Below are 17,846 nucleotides of genomic sequence, written 5' to 3' on the forward strand. Positions count from 1 at the left end.
AGACATGCCCACACTGGCCTTGTAAATGGTAGAACAACCAGTACCGTAGTTCAATACACATTTAAAGTTGACAAGTCAAATTTTTTGATAAAGTAAAAAATAAATTTCTAAATATCTTTCAAATAAATAAAATTGAAAGATGGATTTCAAATGTATTGACTTAGATTCAAAATGTCTTTCCTAGTACAGTGAAATGCTCAATTACAATCAATCCTACAATTTATTGCAATATGTTCAGAATTTTCTAAAATACAGCATTTACTAGTTTAATTAATAACTAAAGTGTTTTAAATTAAATGAAATAAGTTTAGGTTGACGAAGAATGCATAGAATTTCTCATAAATTATATAATTATTAAATAGAATAATGAAATCAATCACAGTTTTTAAACATTTTTGAGAAATCGAAAGTAATTGATACCTTTGGGGGTCTTTTTTCCTAGTTTTCTACTGGAACTTAAATTTCTAGTCGGATTTTGGGAGATAACCAAGTCAATTTTGTGAAGAAGTTAGGGAATTTCTTTATTCGAGAAGGAGCAAAAATGAATAGTCAATAAAGCAAACCCACCATTAAAAATCTGATTGAAGTTACGTTCGAAAATATTTATGGAAGTTTAACTTGGTAAGTGATGGAAGTTTGGTGGTTAAAGTTTTGAAACATCTAAATTTATTATAAAATCATTTTAAATAAAATTTAAGAATTACATACTAATCTTTAACAAATATAGTATTAAGTTATAATAATAAAAATGTGACTAAAAAAAGGAGTTAATCACATTTAAAATCAAAAAAGTGTTGATAAAATCGGCTTTCTAGATTAACCCAGAAATATTGGTATAGATTACTTCAGTGACCTGAGTAAGTTTGAAGGGCGATAATAAAGTCCTTTTAAAATAAAACAACAAAAACAGCGCTTTGTATCTATCACACTAAAATATAACGAGCAGAACAGAATATGAAAGTATGTAACATAACATAAATATAAATGTTACAATATAACATAAGTAAAAAAATAGCATATATAGCCAAAACATAACCATATCAACTCAGTAAGAAAATACTTTAATCTGAAATTGTGAAGATTTCAATGTAGTTTATACAACATACCTTATCACCGATAACAATTATTATAATTTTAATCTCGTAAGAGATTTAAATACTTCCTTAGATATAAATCTAAGTGAAAAATTGTAGATTGCTTAAATAACAAAGTTTCAAAATGATTAAAATATTGTTTTCTTTTTTACATCTGAAAACCGAAGCCTGAGAGTCATAAATTTTTTGGTGAAAGTGATCCTTGCACTGCTGGCATTTCGATTGACTTTGTGAATAATCTGATTATTTCTCAATGACGTCATTCTTCTTCATTCTCATTTCGAGAACTTGATTACCACATTTGGCGAGAGCAAAGAAACTATTTAAGTGTGAGAATTTCTCGCCTCGGACTGCAACCTATACCCATCAAAGAAACAAATAACAAGTTATCATTTCCATGACAGTCAGTTTGTTCCACTCTGGTTTGTTTATGAATTTCAACTTTTTCTATTGATTATTCTTGTCACAGCTTTGGTAATGTTTTTTTAATACATAACAATTTAATTGTTACGAAATTTTATTTAATCAACATACTTTCCATCACAAAACAAAGAATATATTTTTATAGCAGTGTAATAAAGTAGATTGCAACGTTATCTAATCATAAATAGAGAGAAAAAAAAACATGTTTCAGTACTGTAGCTACTGATATAATCATTGCCGAGAAAAAGAATGATAAGAATTACAAAAATAACACAGAATCAATTTGTGAAAAAGTAATTTAGGGTGTCAGAAAAATTGATCTTTGAATAAAAGTTACAATCTCAGAACACCTAGTTGTAGACAACAGATGGACGCGCGGAGTGACGCAGATGCAATCTCATGGAAATAAAAGTTTAAAAAGGGGAAAAAAATAAAATGTTCATACATTTGGAAAAAACAAAAGACACTGAAAAAAATCATTATTACTTTATTATCAATTTTTAATAATGTGAACTGATTCCCAGAAATCCAGTTGAATGCGAGAAGAACGCAGTTTAAAGATTATAAAAGAAGAAAATTCAAATCGATGATTCGAGCTTTAGATTACATTGAGAGATGAAAGCAGTTCTATATTTGCGCACATCTCTTGCGTTCAAGATAAAGTTTAAGATTTTGTTTGCATTTAAAGAAAGCCTACTCGAAATGGGTCACTCAGGTTCGAATCCCGATGATGGCTGGTGTATTTATATACTACACACTGCTTGTAACGTCCGCTTCTAATATGAAATATATCAAATGTTAGATACTTCTTGAGTTTAATCCTTCTGACAAACAGAAAGAGATTTTCATGGTTATTCTTCTTTTCATTAAGGATTAGTTTGTCCCAACACTTGATCAGGAGTTTTTTCCAAGTCTCTTGGATTGAAATTTAAAAAAAACAGCAATACAACGGTATAAAGCGAAAAAGCTATGAATCCAATGGTGATCGTTTGTTTTGTGTCGAACCAATACCTCCTAGAAGAGAGAAGAATTCAACACGGATTACCATAAACAAGAAATTTGATCTTTTAACAGTCCAAACGTTATGGCATCTTTTGCAATGCTCCCTACTGCACAACTTAGTAGCCTGAGTGTAGTGACATCGTTCTAATTTACCACCACTGCGCAGTTCATGTGCGTTACGTTGGACTAGTAAGAGGATCAGTGCTGAGACCCTCTGGGAAGTTTTGAATGAACGTAGGTAACAACTTATATAAAGCTCATGTTATCCGGAAATTTGACGAACACCCGCATTGCTGCTTTTGTCATGAATAGGATCTTTAGGGCTAGAAGCTTAGAGGAATTCATTCATTTATTATTTTTAACTTGGGGAAAATTGTTTGCATACATTATTTGTTTCGAGGTAAAAAGAAATTAAATGCGGAGGGAATTGAGCATTCTCTGGCATTTGCAACGATTGATTGTTGCTTTTAAATCTTTACGAATGACGTTGGTTTTAGCAAGTTAAGTTACTAGCTTCGGTTTTCAATGTTTTGAATTCTTGAGAGGGGTATTGATCAATGAAACAATTAAAGAATTGCAGTAGAAACGTCTTTCTTGATATTGCTTATTATAGTACAACTAATGCACCTAGGCATGCATGTAATTATATTTTCATTTGATGTTTGTGTTCCACTATTTATGAATTTCTTAAGTGGCGTGGAGTCGTTGCTGAGCTTGCTGTTTAAGTCATTGGCATCCAAGGAACCTGAAAAAAACTTGATTAATTCATCAATTTCACATACATAATTTTCATTCATTGCTAATATTTCAGAGGAAGACGGAGAACAAATGGTAAAGAAAACGTTAAATTGTTTTATATCAGGCAGAGAGATGGAAAAATCTTGTTGGTTTGTCCCATTTCAGGGGTTGAATCTTGACACCATAATTAACTCGTGCATTTGTTTCTTTAGAAATAATTAAAGAAGAAAATAACTGTTACTAAGTTGACGATCAAAAAATATTGAATTTTCTTTATTTAATAAACAAAAAGTTAGCTTTCTCGATTTCATTCGGTTATTATTAATTATCGAAAGTTTTTGTTATAACAATATACCTGATTTGTGTACGCTAAGAAAATCATTACATAATGAATGCCAGGCAATAGCACTCAACTTTAAGAGGATGCTGTATCACGAGGGATAATTTTCATCGCAAATACTGTTTTTCTTCCATAACACATTAAAAATTTAAAGTATGGCAAAAAAGGGAGTTCAGGCAAATCTATAGTAGTAGAGTTAGTTTCAATTGCTGAAGAAAAAAAATTCAAATGCAAGCAAATTATTGGAAAAAAAACTATGCAATCCTAAGTTATTCTCGCATAATTTATTTTTATATTTTGAAAATCTCTTTCCTATAATTGAAAGTTAACACTTTGTATGTATGAACTCACTTTCCATACTTTTTAATTACTTGTAGAGGTGAAGGAGAAAAAAACGAGAATCAGACACATGCCTTTCTCGACTATTTTGATTATTATTAATTAATAAAAGGTAAGCAATGTCACGTTTTTTACGCATTGAAACTAATATAAAAATAAAAGTTATAAAGTATGTTATTTACTTTTTGTCATTAGTATGTATTTAAATAAGATGTTGAAACTTAAGGAGGGGGGTACATTTTCTTGAAGCAGATTGTTACTCATTAGAACTATTATATATTTTTGGAACCAGCTAAACTTCTTTTTTTTGCCACATTTTGGAAAATTAAATAACCAAATTAAAACGAATAGAAAAATCAAAACGAATAGCAAAATAGTAACGTGATTCAAAGTAAGCCATAATCAATCTGATGAAAATTTAAAATAAATATGATAGTAACTTTCCTTTTAAAGGTCTATATCTTGGCCAAAGGATACTCTGAGAAAGGATATTCAAAGGATACGTGCTCTTTGTTCGCCAAGGTCTGTATAAATTTGAGTCATAACACTGTCTCAAACGGAATGCAAAACGGTAATGCATTGAAAGGTGAGGAACGTTATATTCTAATCAAACAGATTACATCGAATAAGAGAGGTAATACTTTTTTCTACGTAGACTAGAAGGAAAAAAATGTGATTTAAACACAAATCAAGCTCAAAAATGGACATACTTCTGTTTCGGTTCTCTAAACATGAACCTTCCTGAGTGTCTAAACACCAAAATGGTGCTTTTGGTCATTAGATACTGAAAAAGGTTCTTGTTTAGAGAACCTAAACCATAATATGTCCATATCTGAACTTGATTTTTGCTTTATTCACTTTGTTTTTCATTTTAAGCAGACTTTATATATTGTTTCAATTTTTTTTTATCCTTCCGCCTTAAAATTATAATTAAAAGTTTCAAGTCTTATTTTATTTTAAATTATTATTTTTAAAAATGTTCTGTCATTTCCCTTCGTAATTTTGTTTTATTTCTAACATCTTTTTGTTTGTTTGGTAAGTGGCCAAATTTACTTTCAATGGAGCGCAAATAATGCCGTAAGTAACAACAGCAGCATGCTTTCTTGATTTAATTGGTTCCTTTAAAGAAAAATATATCCTTTTCCTATTAAGATGTCTTATTTTTAAGTATTCAACTTAATTTTAAATAACTAACAAAATAAGATGTTTTAGGAAAGATAGGTAAAAATTTGAAATGCTTGAATGCAGTGAAATTACATGATTACACAAGTTTATTACGAAAGAAAGAACCAAAACTTAACGATAAATATTTTTCCTCATAAGATATCACTTTGCGTTTCTCTTTAAAACACTAACTTGAGTCAATATGATTATTTAGGAAAATTATAGTTCAAGTTTCCTTTTCAAAAACCACTATTTAGAATGACATATTTTAACCACTATTTAGAATGACATGATATTTGTTCTGATATTTTGGCCTGATATACATGAAACAGTAGAAATCTATTATGTGGTAGAAAAAATGTTTCAAGATTTGACTGATTGATGGCACTTTAGATGTAACTATAGGCTGAAATATGATCGCTTTAAAATATATGTTAGTTTTAAAATGTTAATTGAAATGCGTGGCAAACGCACCATCACATTCGAAATGCATCTCTGTTCGGAATTGCACAGACACCGTTCTTGTTAAACGACAACACAAACGAAACCTGATTCTTCTGATTTAGTCATGACTATTTTCTTAGACTCAGATAACAGAAACTGCTTCTTTCCCACATTTTAATAACAAGTGTAATATGCATCGCTCGTCACGTGTTTCTTCAGCGTCTTAAAATAAGTTTATTTTGGAGTTACCCAGTTTTAGGACAAGTGCAGCGCCATCTATCAGTCCATCATTGAACTATTTTTTTTCTCTTCCCTCAAAACAAATTACTAATGCTTCGAGTATTCTAAGTTAAAACATCAGGTCAATTTGATTTGTTATTTTGCAGCGCGTTTAAAAGTGAAACTTTGATTGTAATCACTTCGAATAACTGAAGTGTTTGAAACTTTTAAATAAGAATATCTTAAAATTACCTTCGGATATGGTTGTGCGTTCCACTTTATTCGAAACTACTTTATTACTATCACTTCCAGAGTGCTTGCTTGGATTCATCAATGATTGCCTCACATTTTTCTCTGGATGCAGCAATATTATATAAAGCTTAGGTGTAAAAAGACAAAATAAAGTCACTGTGGCACTCAAACTGACAGTCACTGACATGGTGAACACGTTAATCTCGTCATGACCAGTGGTTGTAAAGTACAAAGGAATAAATGCTAACCACACTATGCAAGTGGTATACATCGTGAATCCAATGAACTTGGATTCATTGAATGCTTCAGGTATTTTTCTTGTGAGGATAGCATATATTGTACAAATAATGATAAGAATCATCGGATATACGAACGCAATCATGTATGTGGCATCTATAGAAGCTGCACACACTAGATGACTCTCATCTTGAGTGGGGTGATATTTAATTGCTTTCGGTGGGCTAAAACCCATCCAAATAGTAGATAAAATAACCTGCACGGACACTAGAAGGCTACAAATAACAAGTTGTGATTTCGGGCTAATGAAACTTGGTCTCTTCGTACTTTTCGCACCAGATCTAAAAATCCGGTTAATTCTGTTTGTTTTTGTGAGAATAGCACTATAAACGATCGTGAAGCATAAACCTATTCCCATTTTCTGCGCACCGCATTTATAGTCCGATGGTTTTTGCACCAATAAAAATGTTATAGCATAGCAAAGAAATATTCCCGTGAGTAACACATAACTCAACTCTTTCCCAGAAGCTTTAACGACTGGTGTGTCGTTGTGTTTTATGAATACAATGACCACAAATGAGGTCAGAATAATGCCAATTGAAGAAAAGGACATTATGCCGATGGCCCAGTAACTGTCCAGTCGCATATACTGCGGTGGTATACTCACACAGAGTGTGTGAGCCGAATTTGGCAGCTCACCTTCTGGGCAGTCCTCACAGTTTGTTTCCTGTTTGAGAATCTGGTACTTTGTACAATTGAAGCAATGCCAGCAGCACTTTCCACCTTCGACGTATTTCTTTGCTTGACCTATTCCACAAGGGAGACTGCAGACAGATATTGGCATGATGGGCTCTTCTCTCCTGAATCGAATGCTTGAAAGATTCAATCTTAGTTCACCATCAGAGTACTCTCCTACTCTTACCCATTTGTAATTCCCGGGTGATATTTGCTTGAAATGAATTATGTTATAACGTGCTGGTCCATCTCCATTTTCAGAGAAATGAAATTCATCTCCGCTGAGTCCTAAAAGCATCAACAAAATTCAATATTATAGATGCATTTAAACTATTACAAGCTTTTCTTAAAGGTAACTAACACAAGATTATCTAAACAAATGTAGTTTTATTTGAGATTTCCTTCCCAAATATGTTATATGCGACAGCATGTAGGATTTTCCCAAAAATTAATGTCGGTGATCGCATTTTGCAGCAGAAATACGTCACTGCATGGTTCGTAATCGACTGAGCAAGAATCATCTTACTCAAGTGCGGTTCCTTGGTAGTTTTAGGGCGACTTAAAAGTAAAGATAATGATTTTTGTGAAGCTCTTTCACGTCTCCCTCGTTACCATTAATGTAGTGCTCGATTAAACAAAATAATTTTGCTGAGAAACTTGGAAAGTTTATAATGAAAACTTTCCCTTGATAAATATAACATTTATGGATGATAAATTTTATCAGAGCTCTGTGTCTTACGATGACTCAATGCATTTTCTAAGACCTTGTCGAAGTTAGAGATGAAGTCCGAGCGAGAAAGCCATCACCGAAGTAACAGTAGAGCGTGTGACTAAACTCTTGATTCAGACTGTCATTTGTAATTTTTTTAACAACACAGACTTTAAGCATTCCAAAAAGTACCGTTTATGTGGTTGGTATAAAGAATTTGCAGATGAAAAGATATGTTAAGAAATTCGTCGTCACGGCATTTCGCGGAAAGAAAGGCATTTTAACGTGATCCGTTGTTTGGCCGATTTGATATGTATCAACGATTCCCTAGCTATCCCTCCATCCTTACATGAACCTCCCAAGCATGTTCTTCTTCCTAAGTTTGATCCCGCAGTGGACTGATCCCAGCACAGACACGGTTCCCAGCAGATCACCGAAGTCAAGCATCACTGGCTGCGGTCAGTGTGCGAGTGGGTGACCACTTGGATCAGTTTGCATAGGGACCGAGGGTGTGCGGTATTGGTCCTCCTTAAACTGACTTCGACTAGCTCGACTTCACGTGCAGGTCGTCGGGCTACCGAAGTAGGGGTGTCATCCCCTCTGCAGAGGATCAAAATTGTGATGGCATGTCTTCGGATCATCCTCAGGGATGTTTCACAGACCGACGCCAATAGCCCATTGTGCATCTCTAGTGCGACGTAAATGAACTACAACTACAACGATCTTCCTAAGCTTGAGGCCTTCTTAAAAATTATAATTTCAGGATTGATTAACAAAAGTACAGAAGCTTGCTCTGAAGCTCAATAAATGTTTAGAGAAAAGCGCAACCATTGCTTTACATGCCATCTATCCCTTTTTCGAAACGGTGTTTTGCGGCTGGAGCCTTTTTTTTATTTAACCAAGCTGATCAATAGATATTTTCTAAGCGACTTATTGACATCATTTTCTAACAAACCCTTCACATTCACTAACCTTTCACTCAGACCCTTCATTAACTCAAGTTCTGAAGAGCCACTATATAGGGTGTCCCGTAAATGTTACAACAAACTTCTAGGGGAAATAGGTCACATCATTAGGATCAAGAATTATCTGGGAAATCATTATCGGAATTGTTGTCGTATGCAGCTAAGGGCGCTTTCCTATTATGAACTGTCACATTGTGTGTCTTTGAACATCAGGAACTTTTATTTATCTAAATTATCTTAATTTTTTGTTTTCTATAAATTATTTTCAAAAACTGCTTTCAAATAAGTACAGTAATAGGTATTTTATCCTAATTCACTGATTTAGTGACTAACTGGACAAGCTCACCTAATCATTGAGTTACGATAAAACAGAAGCCTATTCTCGACCCATTCTCTGGGACTATTCTTGACAATAACTAATAATAACTTAAGAGCTGTGATGGCTCAGGGGATAGAGAGTTCGCCTTCCAATCAGGTGAACCAGGTTCGAATCCTAACGATGGCTAGTCGATACGAATTTCAAACCTGACCTCAGTGCTCACTTAAAATACCCTCAGTGTTCCGCGGATCATGGGTTGAAGTCTCCTTGTCATCAGGTTAACCATGGGAGGTTTTCGTGGTTTTTCTCTCTGCAAACGTGAATGTGGGTCAGTTACATCAAAAATTCCTCCACGAAGGCAAGTTTTACCGAATTACTTGATCCAGAAGTTCTCTTGTCTTATGAATTGGGTTCAAAATTACAAGGCTATGGAATTGAACATTAGTAGTTGTAAAATACCAAAAATCGGGCCGGCTGTTCAGCGACGGCTGTAAAAGAAAATAATAACAATCACATAAAATTAACAGGAAATTAAAATATTTTAGAAAAACAAAAGTGCAAGTTTAAAGGCACACGAACATATCCATAATAGGAAAGCTTCCCTAGCATCGTAAGAGGACATTTTCGATCATGATATCTTAGGTAATACTTAATCCTTATGATGTGCCCTACTTTCCCTAGAAGTTAGTCGCAACATTTACGGGACACTCTGTATAATTATAGAACCTATTCAAAATCGGTCGAACAAAAATAATTGTTGACTTACTCAATGTGTTTTAATTGACCTAAATATTGTTATATCACAACACTGTGAGAATTATGAATACTTTACCTCGAAACGATACATTTTTCAGAAAATTGCGAAGTAAAACTCCATCAATGGGATCCATTTTTGCACACAAACCTGGAATTCCACCACACAAGTCAGCATGCATAGTTTTCAGGGCATATGCAAAAGCCATAACTGAGTCACTAACAAACTGCAGTTGCCTTTCAGCTTCGTATCCATTGCCTTGGGTAATAGTTTCGTTACCTGTGCACACACTCGTGAATATGTTGTAGGGTGTTATTACACTCCCTGGCCACTTACAATTGAAGAAATGCTCCCAGAATTCAGTAAACCACGGATTTCTTTCATTGTTACTCACAGTAAGTCGTTGAAAGTATTCATCAAATCCAACTACTGGATGCGCTCGTGGCTGGACAGAAATGGTGCCTTCGACTTCGCGTTCGTTCCCATCAAATACCAATGCACGTGCACTCCACCCATCGCTTCCAATCCATGAAAACTGACCAGTACAATTGTTGCGTCCAATAGCTCTCATGACACCAGCAACCTCCTGATCTGATCCAAAGATAATTACACCTGCAAATAAGAATCGTGGTAAAGAACAGATTACAAAAGAAATAAAACTAATATTATTTTGTACATGTAGGGTGATAATGGTATGGGTGATGTTTAGTTTCCTGAGGAGAAATGAAGATGTTAAGAAGAAGGATACTCAGTCATACAATTATGCTCTTGTTATACTAAAATATTCACAACATATTTACTAACATTTAAAAACCAAATTTTTGTCTTATAATTATTCTCTTATTTAATCCTTTTACAATGAATAAAAATTATTAATATAATCTGTAATCTTTCGATGCCACAATCTTAAATTGAAAGCAGAATAAAATCAATTTCCAATTCATCTTTAGCATGGAATTTAAAAACAGTTTTATGGTTGCTAATGTTGTGAATGAATTCGTTAGTATTTCTCTCACTTTTTTTCCGTCAATACATTTTAAAGCGTAAGGCTAAGAAAAAGAATCTTGGCAATAGATTAAATCAATTTATAGCGAATACATGGATTCCTTAAGTTACCTTGGCTATAAATATTTTAATATGTACACGACATTCTCATTTTCGATTTCTGGATGGACGGATGTGTCCCGTTGGGCTTGGCCTTTATGTTACACCCTCCAGTTAATTTTCAATTTTTATTTTTTATTTTTAATAATTCGTTTGTTCCTAAAATTTAAGATTTCTCTTTTTCTTTGAATCTCTATGTATATTAATTATATATATATATATTTTATTGTTTATCAAAACAGCTTTTTGAAAAGTATGGACATTTAAAAATGAAAATATCAACTTCTTTCACTTAAACTTTACATCATCAACACTTTTAAGCCTTTCATCATGAATTATTTTACATCTTCAATCTACAAAATTTAGTCACAGCTCTTGAATGAGTCTAGCTAGAAGCAGTACAGAATGATGAAATTCGTAAGTAGTGTACCAGTAGTGTACATACAGACAGTGTAAGACTGTCTAGCTCACATATAAAACGAAAATCAATTTGGTGAACTGGAATTTTCGGTACATTACTTCGTGAAACAGTGACTGCTCAGGTTTTTTTAGTATATGTGAGTTTATTGTTCCTATTTTCAAAAATTAAAAACTTTATTCTTGATTTCTTTACCTAATATTTTGAAAAAACATATACTTTTATATGTTTTCTCACCGTTTTCAAAATCACAGTTCAACAAACAAATTTGTACACCTCAATATATAAATAGGAATACTTATGAGGGTTAAGCAAGACTTAACAGAGTTCTGATTACCATGGATATGAAAATTCATGGTAACTGAACTAGTTAAAATTAAGATTAGAAAATGCTAATAATAATCACGAATTAATTACCCCAAATTTTTAATCAAATTTAGTGCAAATTTGGTTGGGAGACTCTTGTGATACGTCGAAATTTTTATTGATATTCAGCAGTGCATGAAATTTCTTACTTCATTTTCTAATTAAAAAATGTTTTATTCTTATATTATTTGAAATTTTTGTGGTGCTCTAATAATTTTAGATAATTTTCCTTTATGTTTAAGTGCTGAGAAGCTCGAACTATAATCGTGATTTGAGATAGTTTTATTAGTTGTGTTGTTTATAGTGATAGCATTGCCATCATTTAACAGTTAGGCACAAATTCTTCTGCTAAAAATTGTATTCATAAGTGATCCTGTATGTTCGTTAGCAGTTTAGATGAAAGAGTTTGGCGATTGCAGATTTCATCTCAAACATAAGTAATAACAAAATTTTGGCTCCTTGCTGATCTCGTGTGCTCTTTGTTTCTCACAAAGAGGCTAATCACTAAAAAAAACACATAATTAAAGCAACCAAAATATGGTATAATTTATCGTGTTTCTGGTTATAAGGGAACACTAAAGAGTTTGGATATTTTAATCGAAGCTCTTTGGAAATTATTTTGGTGAAATTAACAAAAAATATGGTTTTATCATGTGCGATAAAATTTGGTAATTGTCATAAAATTTGGTAATGTCATCATGATACCTTAAAGATTCAAATAAGAACCATGTATTCAGTTTTTAATAACTGTGAGGTAATAAAAACTATAAATTTGAAATTCTGAATTTCTTGCAATCCGTTAAAATATGGACGGAAAACTTGCCATATTAAGAGATCAAATAACATTTATTTTGAATTTTATTACCATAATTTGTTTTGTTACCAGAAATGCCTTTGCCATACAATATGGTACTTTTACAAATTTTTTCACCATGATAGTTTTTATACATTCTTTACCTGTGCTATTGGATCATTATATTTTGGAAGCATTTGCAACTAGCTTCTATGCATTGAATGTTATTTATTAAATATTCTACTTGCTTCTTAGGGTGGGTAGAAAAAAAAACGAAGTTTCTTAAAGGCCACATTCCTTACATACGATTATGTAAGGAATGTTATACGTAAGTGTGAATATTTAGAAACGGCGTTTAAAAAAAGAAAACTACTCGTGAATACATGAATTGATCGCATGTGTGAATCGGAGGCAGTAAGAATGGACCCTGAAATCTCTTAGTAGTAAAGCGGAAAAGTTTTCAACTGCCATTATTAAGAAGAATTTAAAATCTTGTAACTCGGAGTTGGTAGCTTCGGCCATATCAACAGACCTACGATCTCGTTGACGTAGCAAGAGATATGGAGTGATTTAAAAAAATTTGTACAAATATTTTTGTTAAAAGACAGTTTTGAGTGCTACTGTAGGTCTATCAACAAACTTGATTTTTTCTTGAATTTTAAACATTTTTGGTAAAATGTTTGAAACTTTTAGGCCATTGAGGCAACAGGAGACTCTCTTTTCGGCACTTCAATAGGCTAATCCAATTACCATGTCTTTGAGGTAACTATTGCTTAGTTATAATTCAAACAATTTTTTTTAACGACAATTAATCAATGATAATTTTAAAACGCTTTCCCTAGCTTATCAATAAAATCTAAAATTATTTATATACATACATATATATATATATATATATTCTTTGATTCTACCATATCCCATGTTAGAAATGGGAAAATGGTTCTGTTTGATGGCCCCATAAAAGCAATCCATCATGACTCAATATATTTTGTTGGTTTCAAACTTAACATCCCATCAAAAACAATCAATAAGTAGTCTTACAGTATACAAGAGGATTGATTAAAGGTTTGACTCATTGATTAAAGGTTTGACTGTTTCTAAATTGTATTATTTCTGAATTTTCGACAACATTGTACTTAGTTGAAAATGTAGTCTGTGGAATAAAAATTATTATCTTTACTTATATTAAGCATTTATTTCTATTATTGCTAAACAAGTGTGATGAAGGTGATAATCAGTGCAAGTAAGTCTGAACTAATTTTTCTAGATAAAACATTATAAATTTATTAACATTTTGTTTTCTGCAATCAAATGGCTACATAATGTTNGAAGGTATCAATTTTGGTTTCAGGACAGTTTCGATGTATTTTTTGGCATTCAGGATGCCAAATCAGGCCGAAAAAAATGCACAAGTGCTACTACCGATAGAAAAATTAAATGGCTATGTCTTCAAGATGGAAAAATGTCATCAGATGCCATTAGATGTGAAATGAATGCAGCTGGTATTGCAGTAAGTTCAAGAACAATAAGAAGAAGCTTATCAGGATTTGGACTACAAGCTAGAATTCCAAGGAAAAAACCTTTTTTAAATCAAAAGCAACGCTAAAAACGAGTTAAGTCGGCAAAAGAGCACATTTAATGGTCAGAAAATCAATGGAAGCAAGTAATCTGGAGTGATGAGAGTGAAATATCGTTTTCTGGAAGTGATGGTAGAAAATACGCAAGACGTAGAGTAGGTGAAGCGCTTCATCCTGATTGCATTGAAGCAACTACTAAAAATCCAACAACTGTCATGATTTGGGCATGTATATCTGCATCTGCAGATGGTGGTTGCCGAATTCAAGTGATTGATGGCATCCTGAATGCCAAAAAATGCATCGAAACTGCCCTGAAACCAAAATTGATACCTTCCATCAGGGATCTCTTCTCCAACAACGAACCATTTATTTTTCAGCAGGATTCAGCTCCATGCCACACAGCAAAAGTATGCAAAGCATGGTTTCAAAATAAAGGCATAGATATATTACCATGGCCAGGAAACAGCCTTGATCTCAATCCAATTGAAAATTTGTGGCGACGTTTGAAAATTCTTGAACGAAAAAAACGTCCATCCAATAAAAGACAATTAAGTGAAGCTATAATTGATTCTTGGCACCATGTGATTACGAAAGATGAACTCCAAACACTCGTTTACTCGATGAAAAGACGCTGTGAAGCTGTCTTAAAAATTAAGAGTTATCCTACTAAGTATTGATTGTGTAAGTATCACTATAAAAAAATGCAAATCTAAGATAAGATAGATCTTACTATTAATTGCATAACTTTCTTTGTAATACAGATATTGTAATACTGTATTTATTATTAAATTCTACATTAAATTACCTTAAATTTGATATAGAAACGTTTGTATTTAAGTAAAAATTAATATATTCTACAAGCACACAAAGTTGAAAGACATGAAACTTTCAAAAAGTGTCCACACTTTTGGCTACCATTGTATATATATATATATATATATAAAATAAGATTATATTAGATCATAATTATTTCGAGGAAAACATTATAATCAGCTAATGTTTCGTTGAGACTTACGTATGTTTCCTGTTTACTAACTTTAGAAAACAATGTTTGATCAGTTGCAAACACTAATTAAACATCTCTGTTTTAATATGAATTTATTATTTCTATGAATTTATTATTTCTATGAATATTTTTGTTTGTTACATTTTCACCAGAATTAGAGAAGAAAGACATTTTTAATGAGATATGTGTTTTAATTTGATTCCGTTTCTTATAAAATATCTTTCTTTAATGAGTTTAGTAGCTTGATGGCACTATTTCTTTTCGAAAATTTTTAGTATTTAATTAAGAAAGATGGAGCAATATTAATTTGTAATCTTCTTTTCCATAATTGAAAACCAAGTCTTCTTTTGAAGTATAAAAAAAAACTGTAATCTGTTGCATCCATTTTTTTATCGAACGTATTTGTTTATTTGGCTGTCTCTGTTTCTAAATTTACATTTTTTCTTTTTTAAGCAGTTTTTATTTATTATAATTACTGTCCTTCTTTGTTAGTATTAAAAAAACATTACGCATCATAATATAAATATGTATATGACAAATAATATGAAATAGCTGTTGATTACTTTTTTTGTTAGTGTTTGAAACTATTAATTGTGATTATTAACTGTTTTTTAATAATTGTAATTGCATTTTATTCAGTATATTTGCGCGTTTAAAGAATTAATAAATAGTAATTAGATTCTTATTCGTTAATTTCAATATATTTTTTAATGATCACGGCTCTCTATAAATTTCTGAATTACAATTTTTTTAGACGAAAAAAGTACGCTACATTTGTATTGAAGCAAAAATGAACATGCACATATAAGTTAAACTCATGAAAATTAAGCTCATGTAAATTAATTTTTATTTCTCTTCTATTAATTTCAAAACAATTAAGAATTGTTACTCCTTTTACTTCATTTATGGAATATAATAAATGACTTATATTCAATAAAAAAATATATCAAATTAAGTTGTTTCTACTGTTATCTAATTTTAGGTAACTATTATTGCAAAGCATTAGACAAACCAAATAATGTTTTACGATAATCCCCAAAATACTTGAGCTGGTTTGGCAATGCATTAAATCTTATACCTACATTAAATATCTTTTTTCTGCAATATAGCTTTACTATTACCACAAATCATCTTTAATGGTTACTTATATGAAATGCATAAATTTGCAGAGCAATATCTATCACAGTTGTTTCAGTTACATAACTGCAGTGGCTTAAATAAATTAAAGGAAAGCATATCCTTACTTATCGAAGGAATCTACTTCAATAGTTTACTATCGTTCTTACGATTATTATTTCCCATGTCACATGATAAGTTTATTTAAAGTAAAAAGCATTGAATGAATTGAACATCTGTTGAAAATAGGGGAATTATTGAGAATAGAAGAACACATTTACTGAATATACTTCAATAGTTTATTATCGTTCTTCTTATTATTATTCCCTTTGTTACAAGTTAAGTTTATTGAAAATAGAAAACATTGAATGAATTGAACATCTGTTGAAAATAGAAGAATTATTGAAAATAAACATTGAATGACTATGCTTAAATACTTTATTATCGCTCTTATGATTATTATTCCCCTTGTTATATGTTAAATTTATTGAAAATAGAAAGTATTGAGTGAATTGAACATCTGTTGAAAATAGAAGAATTATTGAAAATACAGGAACACATTGAATGAATCTACTTCAATAGTTTATTAGCGTTCTTATGATTATTATTCTCCTTGTTACATATTAAGTTTTATGAAAATAGAAGAACACATTGAAAAAATTAAACAATGTTACATACCTATATGGAAATCTATGACTCTATTTGAAGGAAAATGTTAAGGAAACAAATATTAAGTACTTAGTAAAAGCTTGTATTTTGTAGTGGTGATTCTTTTGTATGTAATGCAATAATGAGAAGAATATAGTGTGGTCCGTATTGATCTCCCTTAATATTGAGCTGTTCGGAAAGTAATTTCATTTTTTTAATAAAAATTAAACTCGATATTTTTGTTTTAAATAAATATTTTCTTGAATCGTACCCATTCTGGTCAAATACCTTTGGCCATGATTCCAGGCACATTGTTGCTCTTTACTGGCATAAAGGTAGAGGCAGGTGATTTTGGACCTTCTTATTTGAAGTAAAGGTTTTATCATCTAAACAATTTTGTAGAGACCAACACCTCGTTGTAGACAACAAATTTTTCGTTCCCAGTGATGATAGGCTTCAAAAATGTTAATTTTCTTGACGTTTGAGAAGCAAATTACTGACATCTACGCAACGACGCAAATTTATTTCAGTAAGAACATGAAGAACCTTTAAGTCGAGCTTTTAAATTTAAACTTTAGCCCAGGTAGCGAGAACCATCTATTTTAAGTCAAAAATAAGTATATTTCACATTTAAATTTTACTAAGCAAAACTGAATTATAGCAAAAACTAGTTATCCAAAAAAAAAAGTAAAAGACACGTAACATTATAAATAAATAAATTCATTTTGTATATTACCAACCGTTTTCTAGGTAAGAATACGTACGTTATTTTTACATATTATTTATGTCAAAAGTACTTCAAAATTTATGCAAGTTGAAACGTCGAACTATGGCAAAAAATGGTTTCCTATAAAACGGAAAATTTACGTAATATTTTACGTAAACAAATTCATTTCTTTTATGACTATTTTACCAACCATTTTTACTAAATAAGAATGAGTACGTCATTCTTACTTAATAATTCAGTAAACAATACGTCAAAAAGTACGCAGGTTGAAGCATCAAATTATTAAAAAAAAAGTGGTTAGCCGTAGAACAGAAAGCTTGCTTAAATAAATGCGAAGCGATATATATATATATATAT

At 31.5% G+C, this 17,846-nt stretch overlaps 1 protein-coding gene across 1 annotated transcript in view; it reads right to left on the reverse strand.

Moving 5' to 3' along the window:
• Positions 1-1,984: 1,984 nt before the first annotated feature.
• Positions 1,985-17,846, reverse strand: part of LOC107453179 (metabotropic glutamate receptor 6-like) — a 76,730-nt gene continuing 60,868 nt past the window's right edge. Inside the window, exons 5-7 of the mRNA XM_016069888.3 lie at positions 9,813-10,346; positions 6,016-7,275; positions 1,985-3,264 (exon numbers count right to left, since the gene is read on the reverse strand). Coding sequence (XP_015925374.2) covers positions 3,086-3,264; positions 6,016-7,275; positions 9,813-10,346 — 1,973 coding nt within the window. The 3' untranslated portion in view covers positions 1,985-3,085. The remainder of the gene's footprint in view (positions 3,265-6,015; positions 7,276-9,812; positions 10,347-17,846) is intronic.

The sequence above is a fragment of the Parasteatoda tepidariorum genome, chromosome 2, assembly GCF_043381705.1.
Source record: "Parasteatoda tepidariorum isolate YZ-2023 chromosome 2, CAS_Ptep_4.0, whole genome shotgun sequence".
NCBI lineage: Eukaryota > Metazoa > Arthropoda > Arachnida > Araneae > Theridiidae > Parasteatoda > Parasteatoda tepidariorum.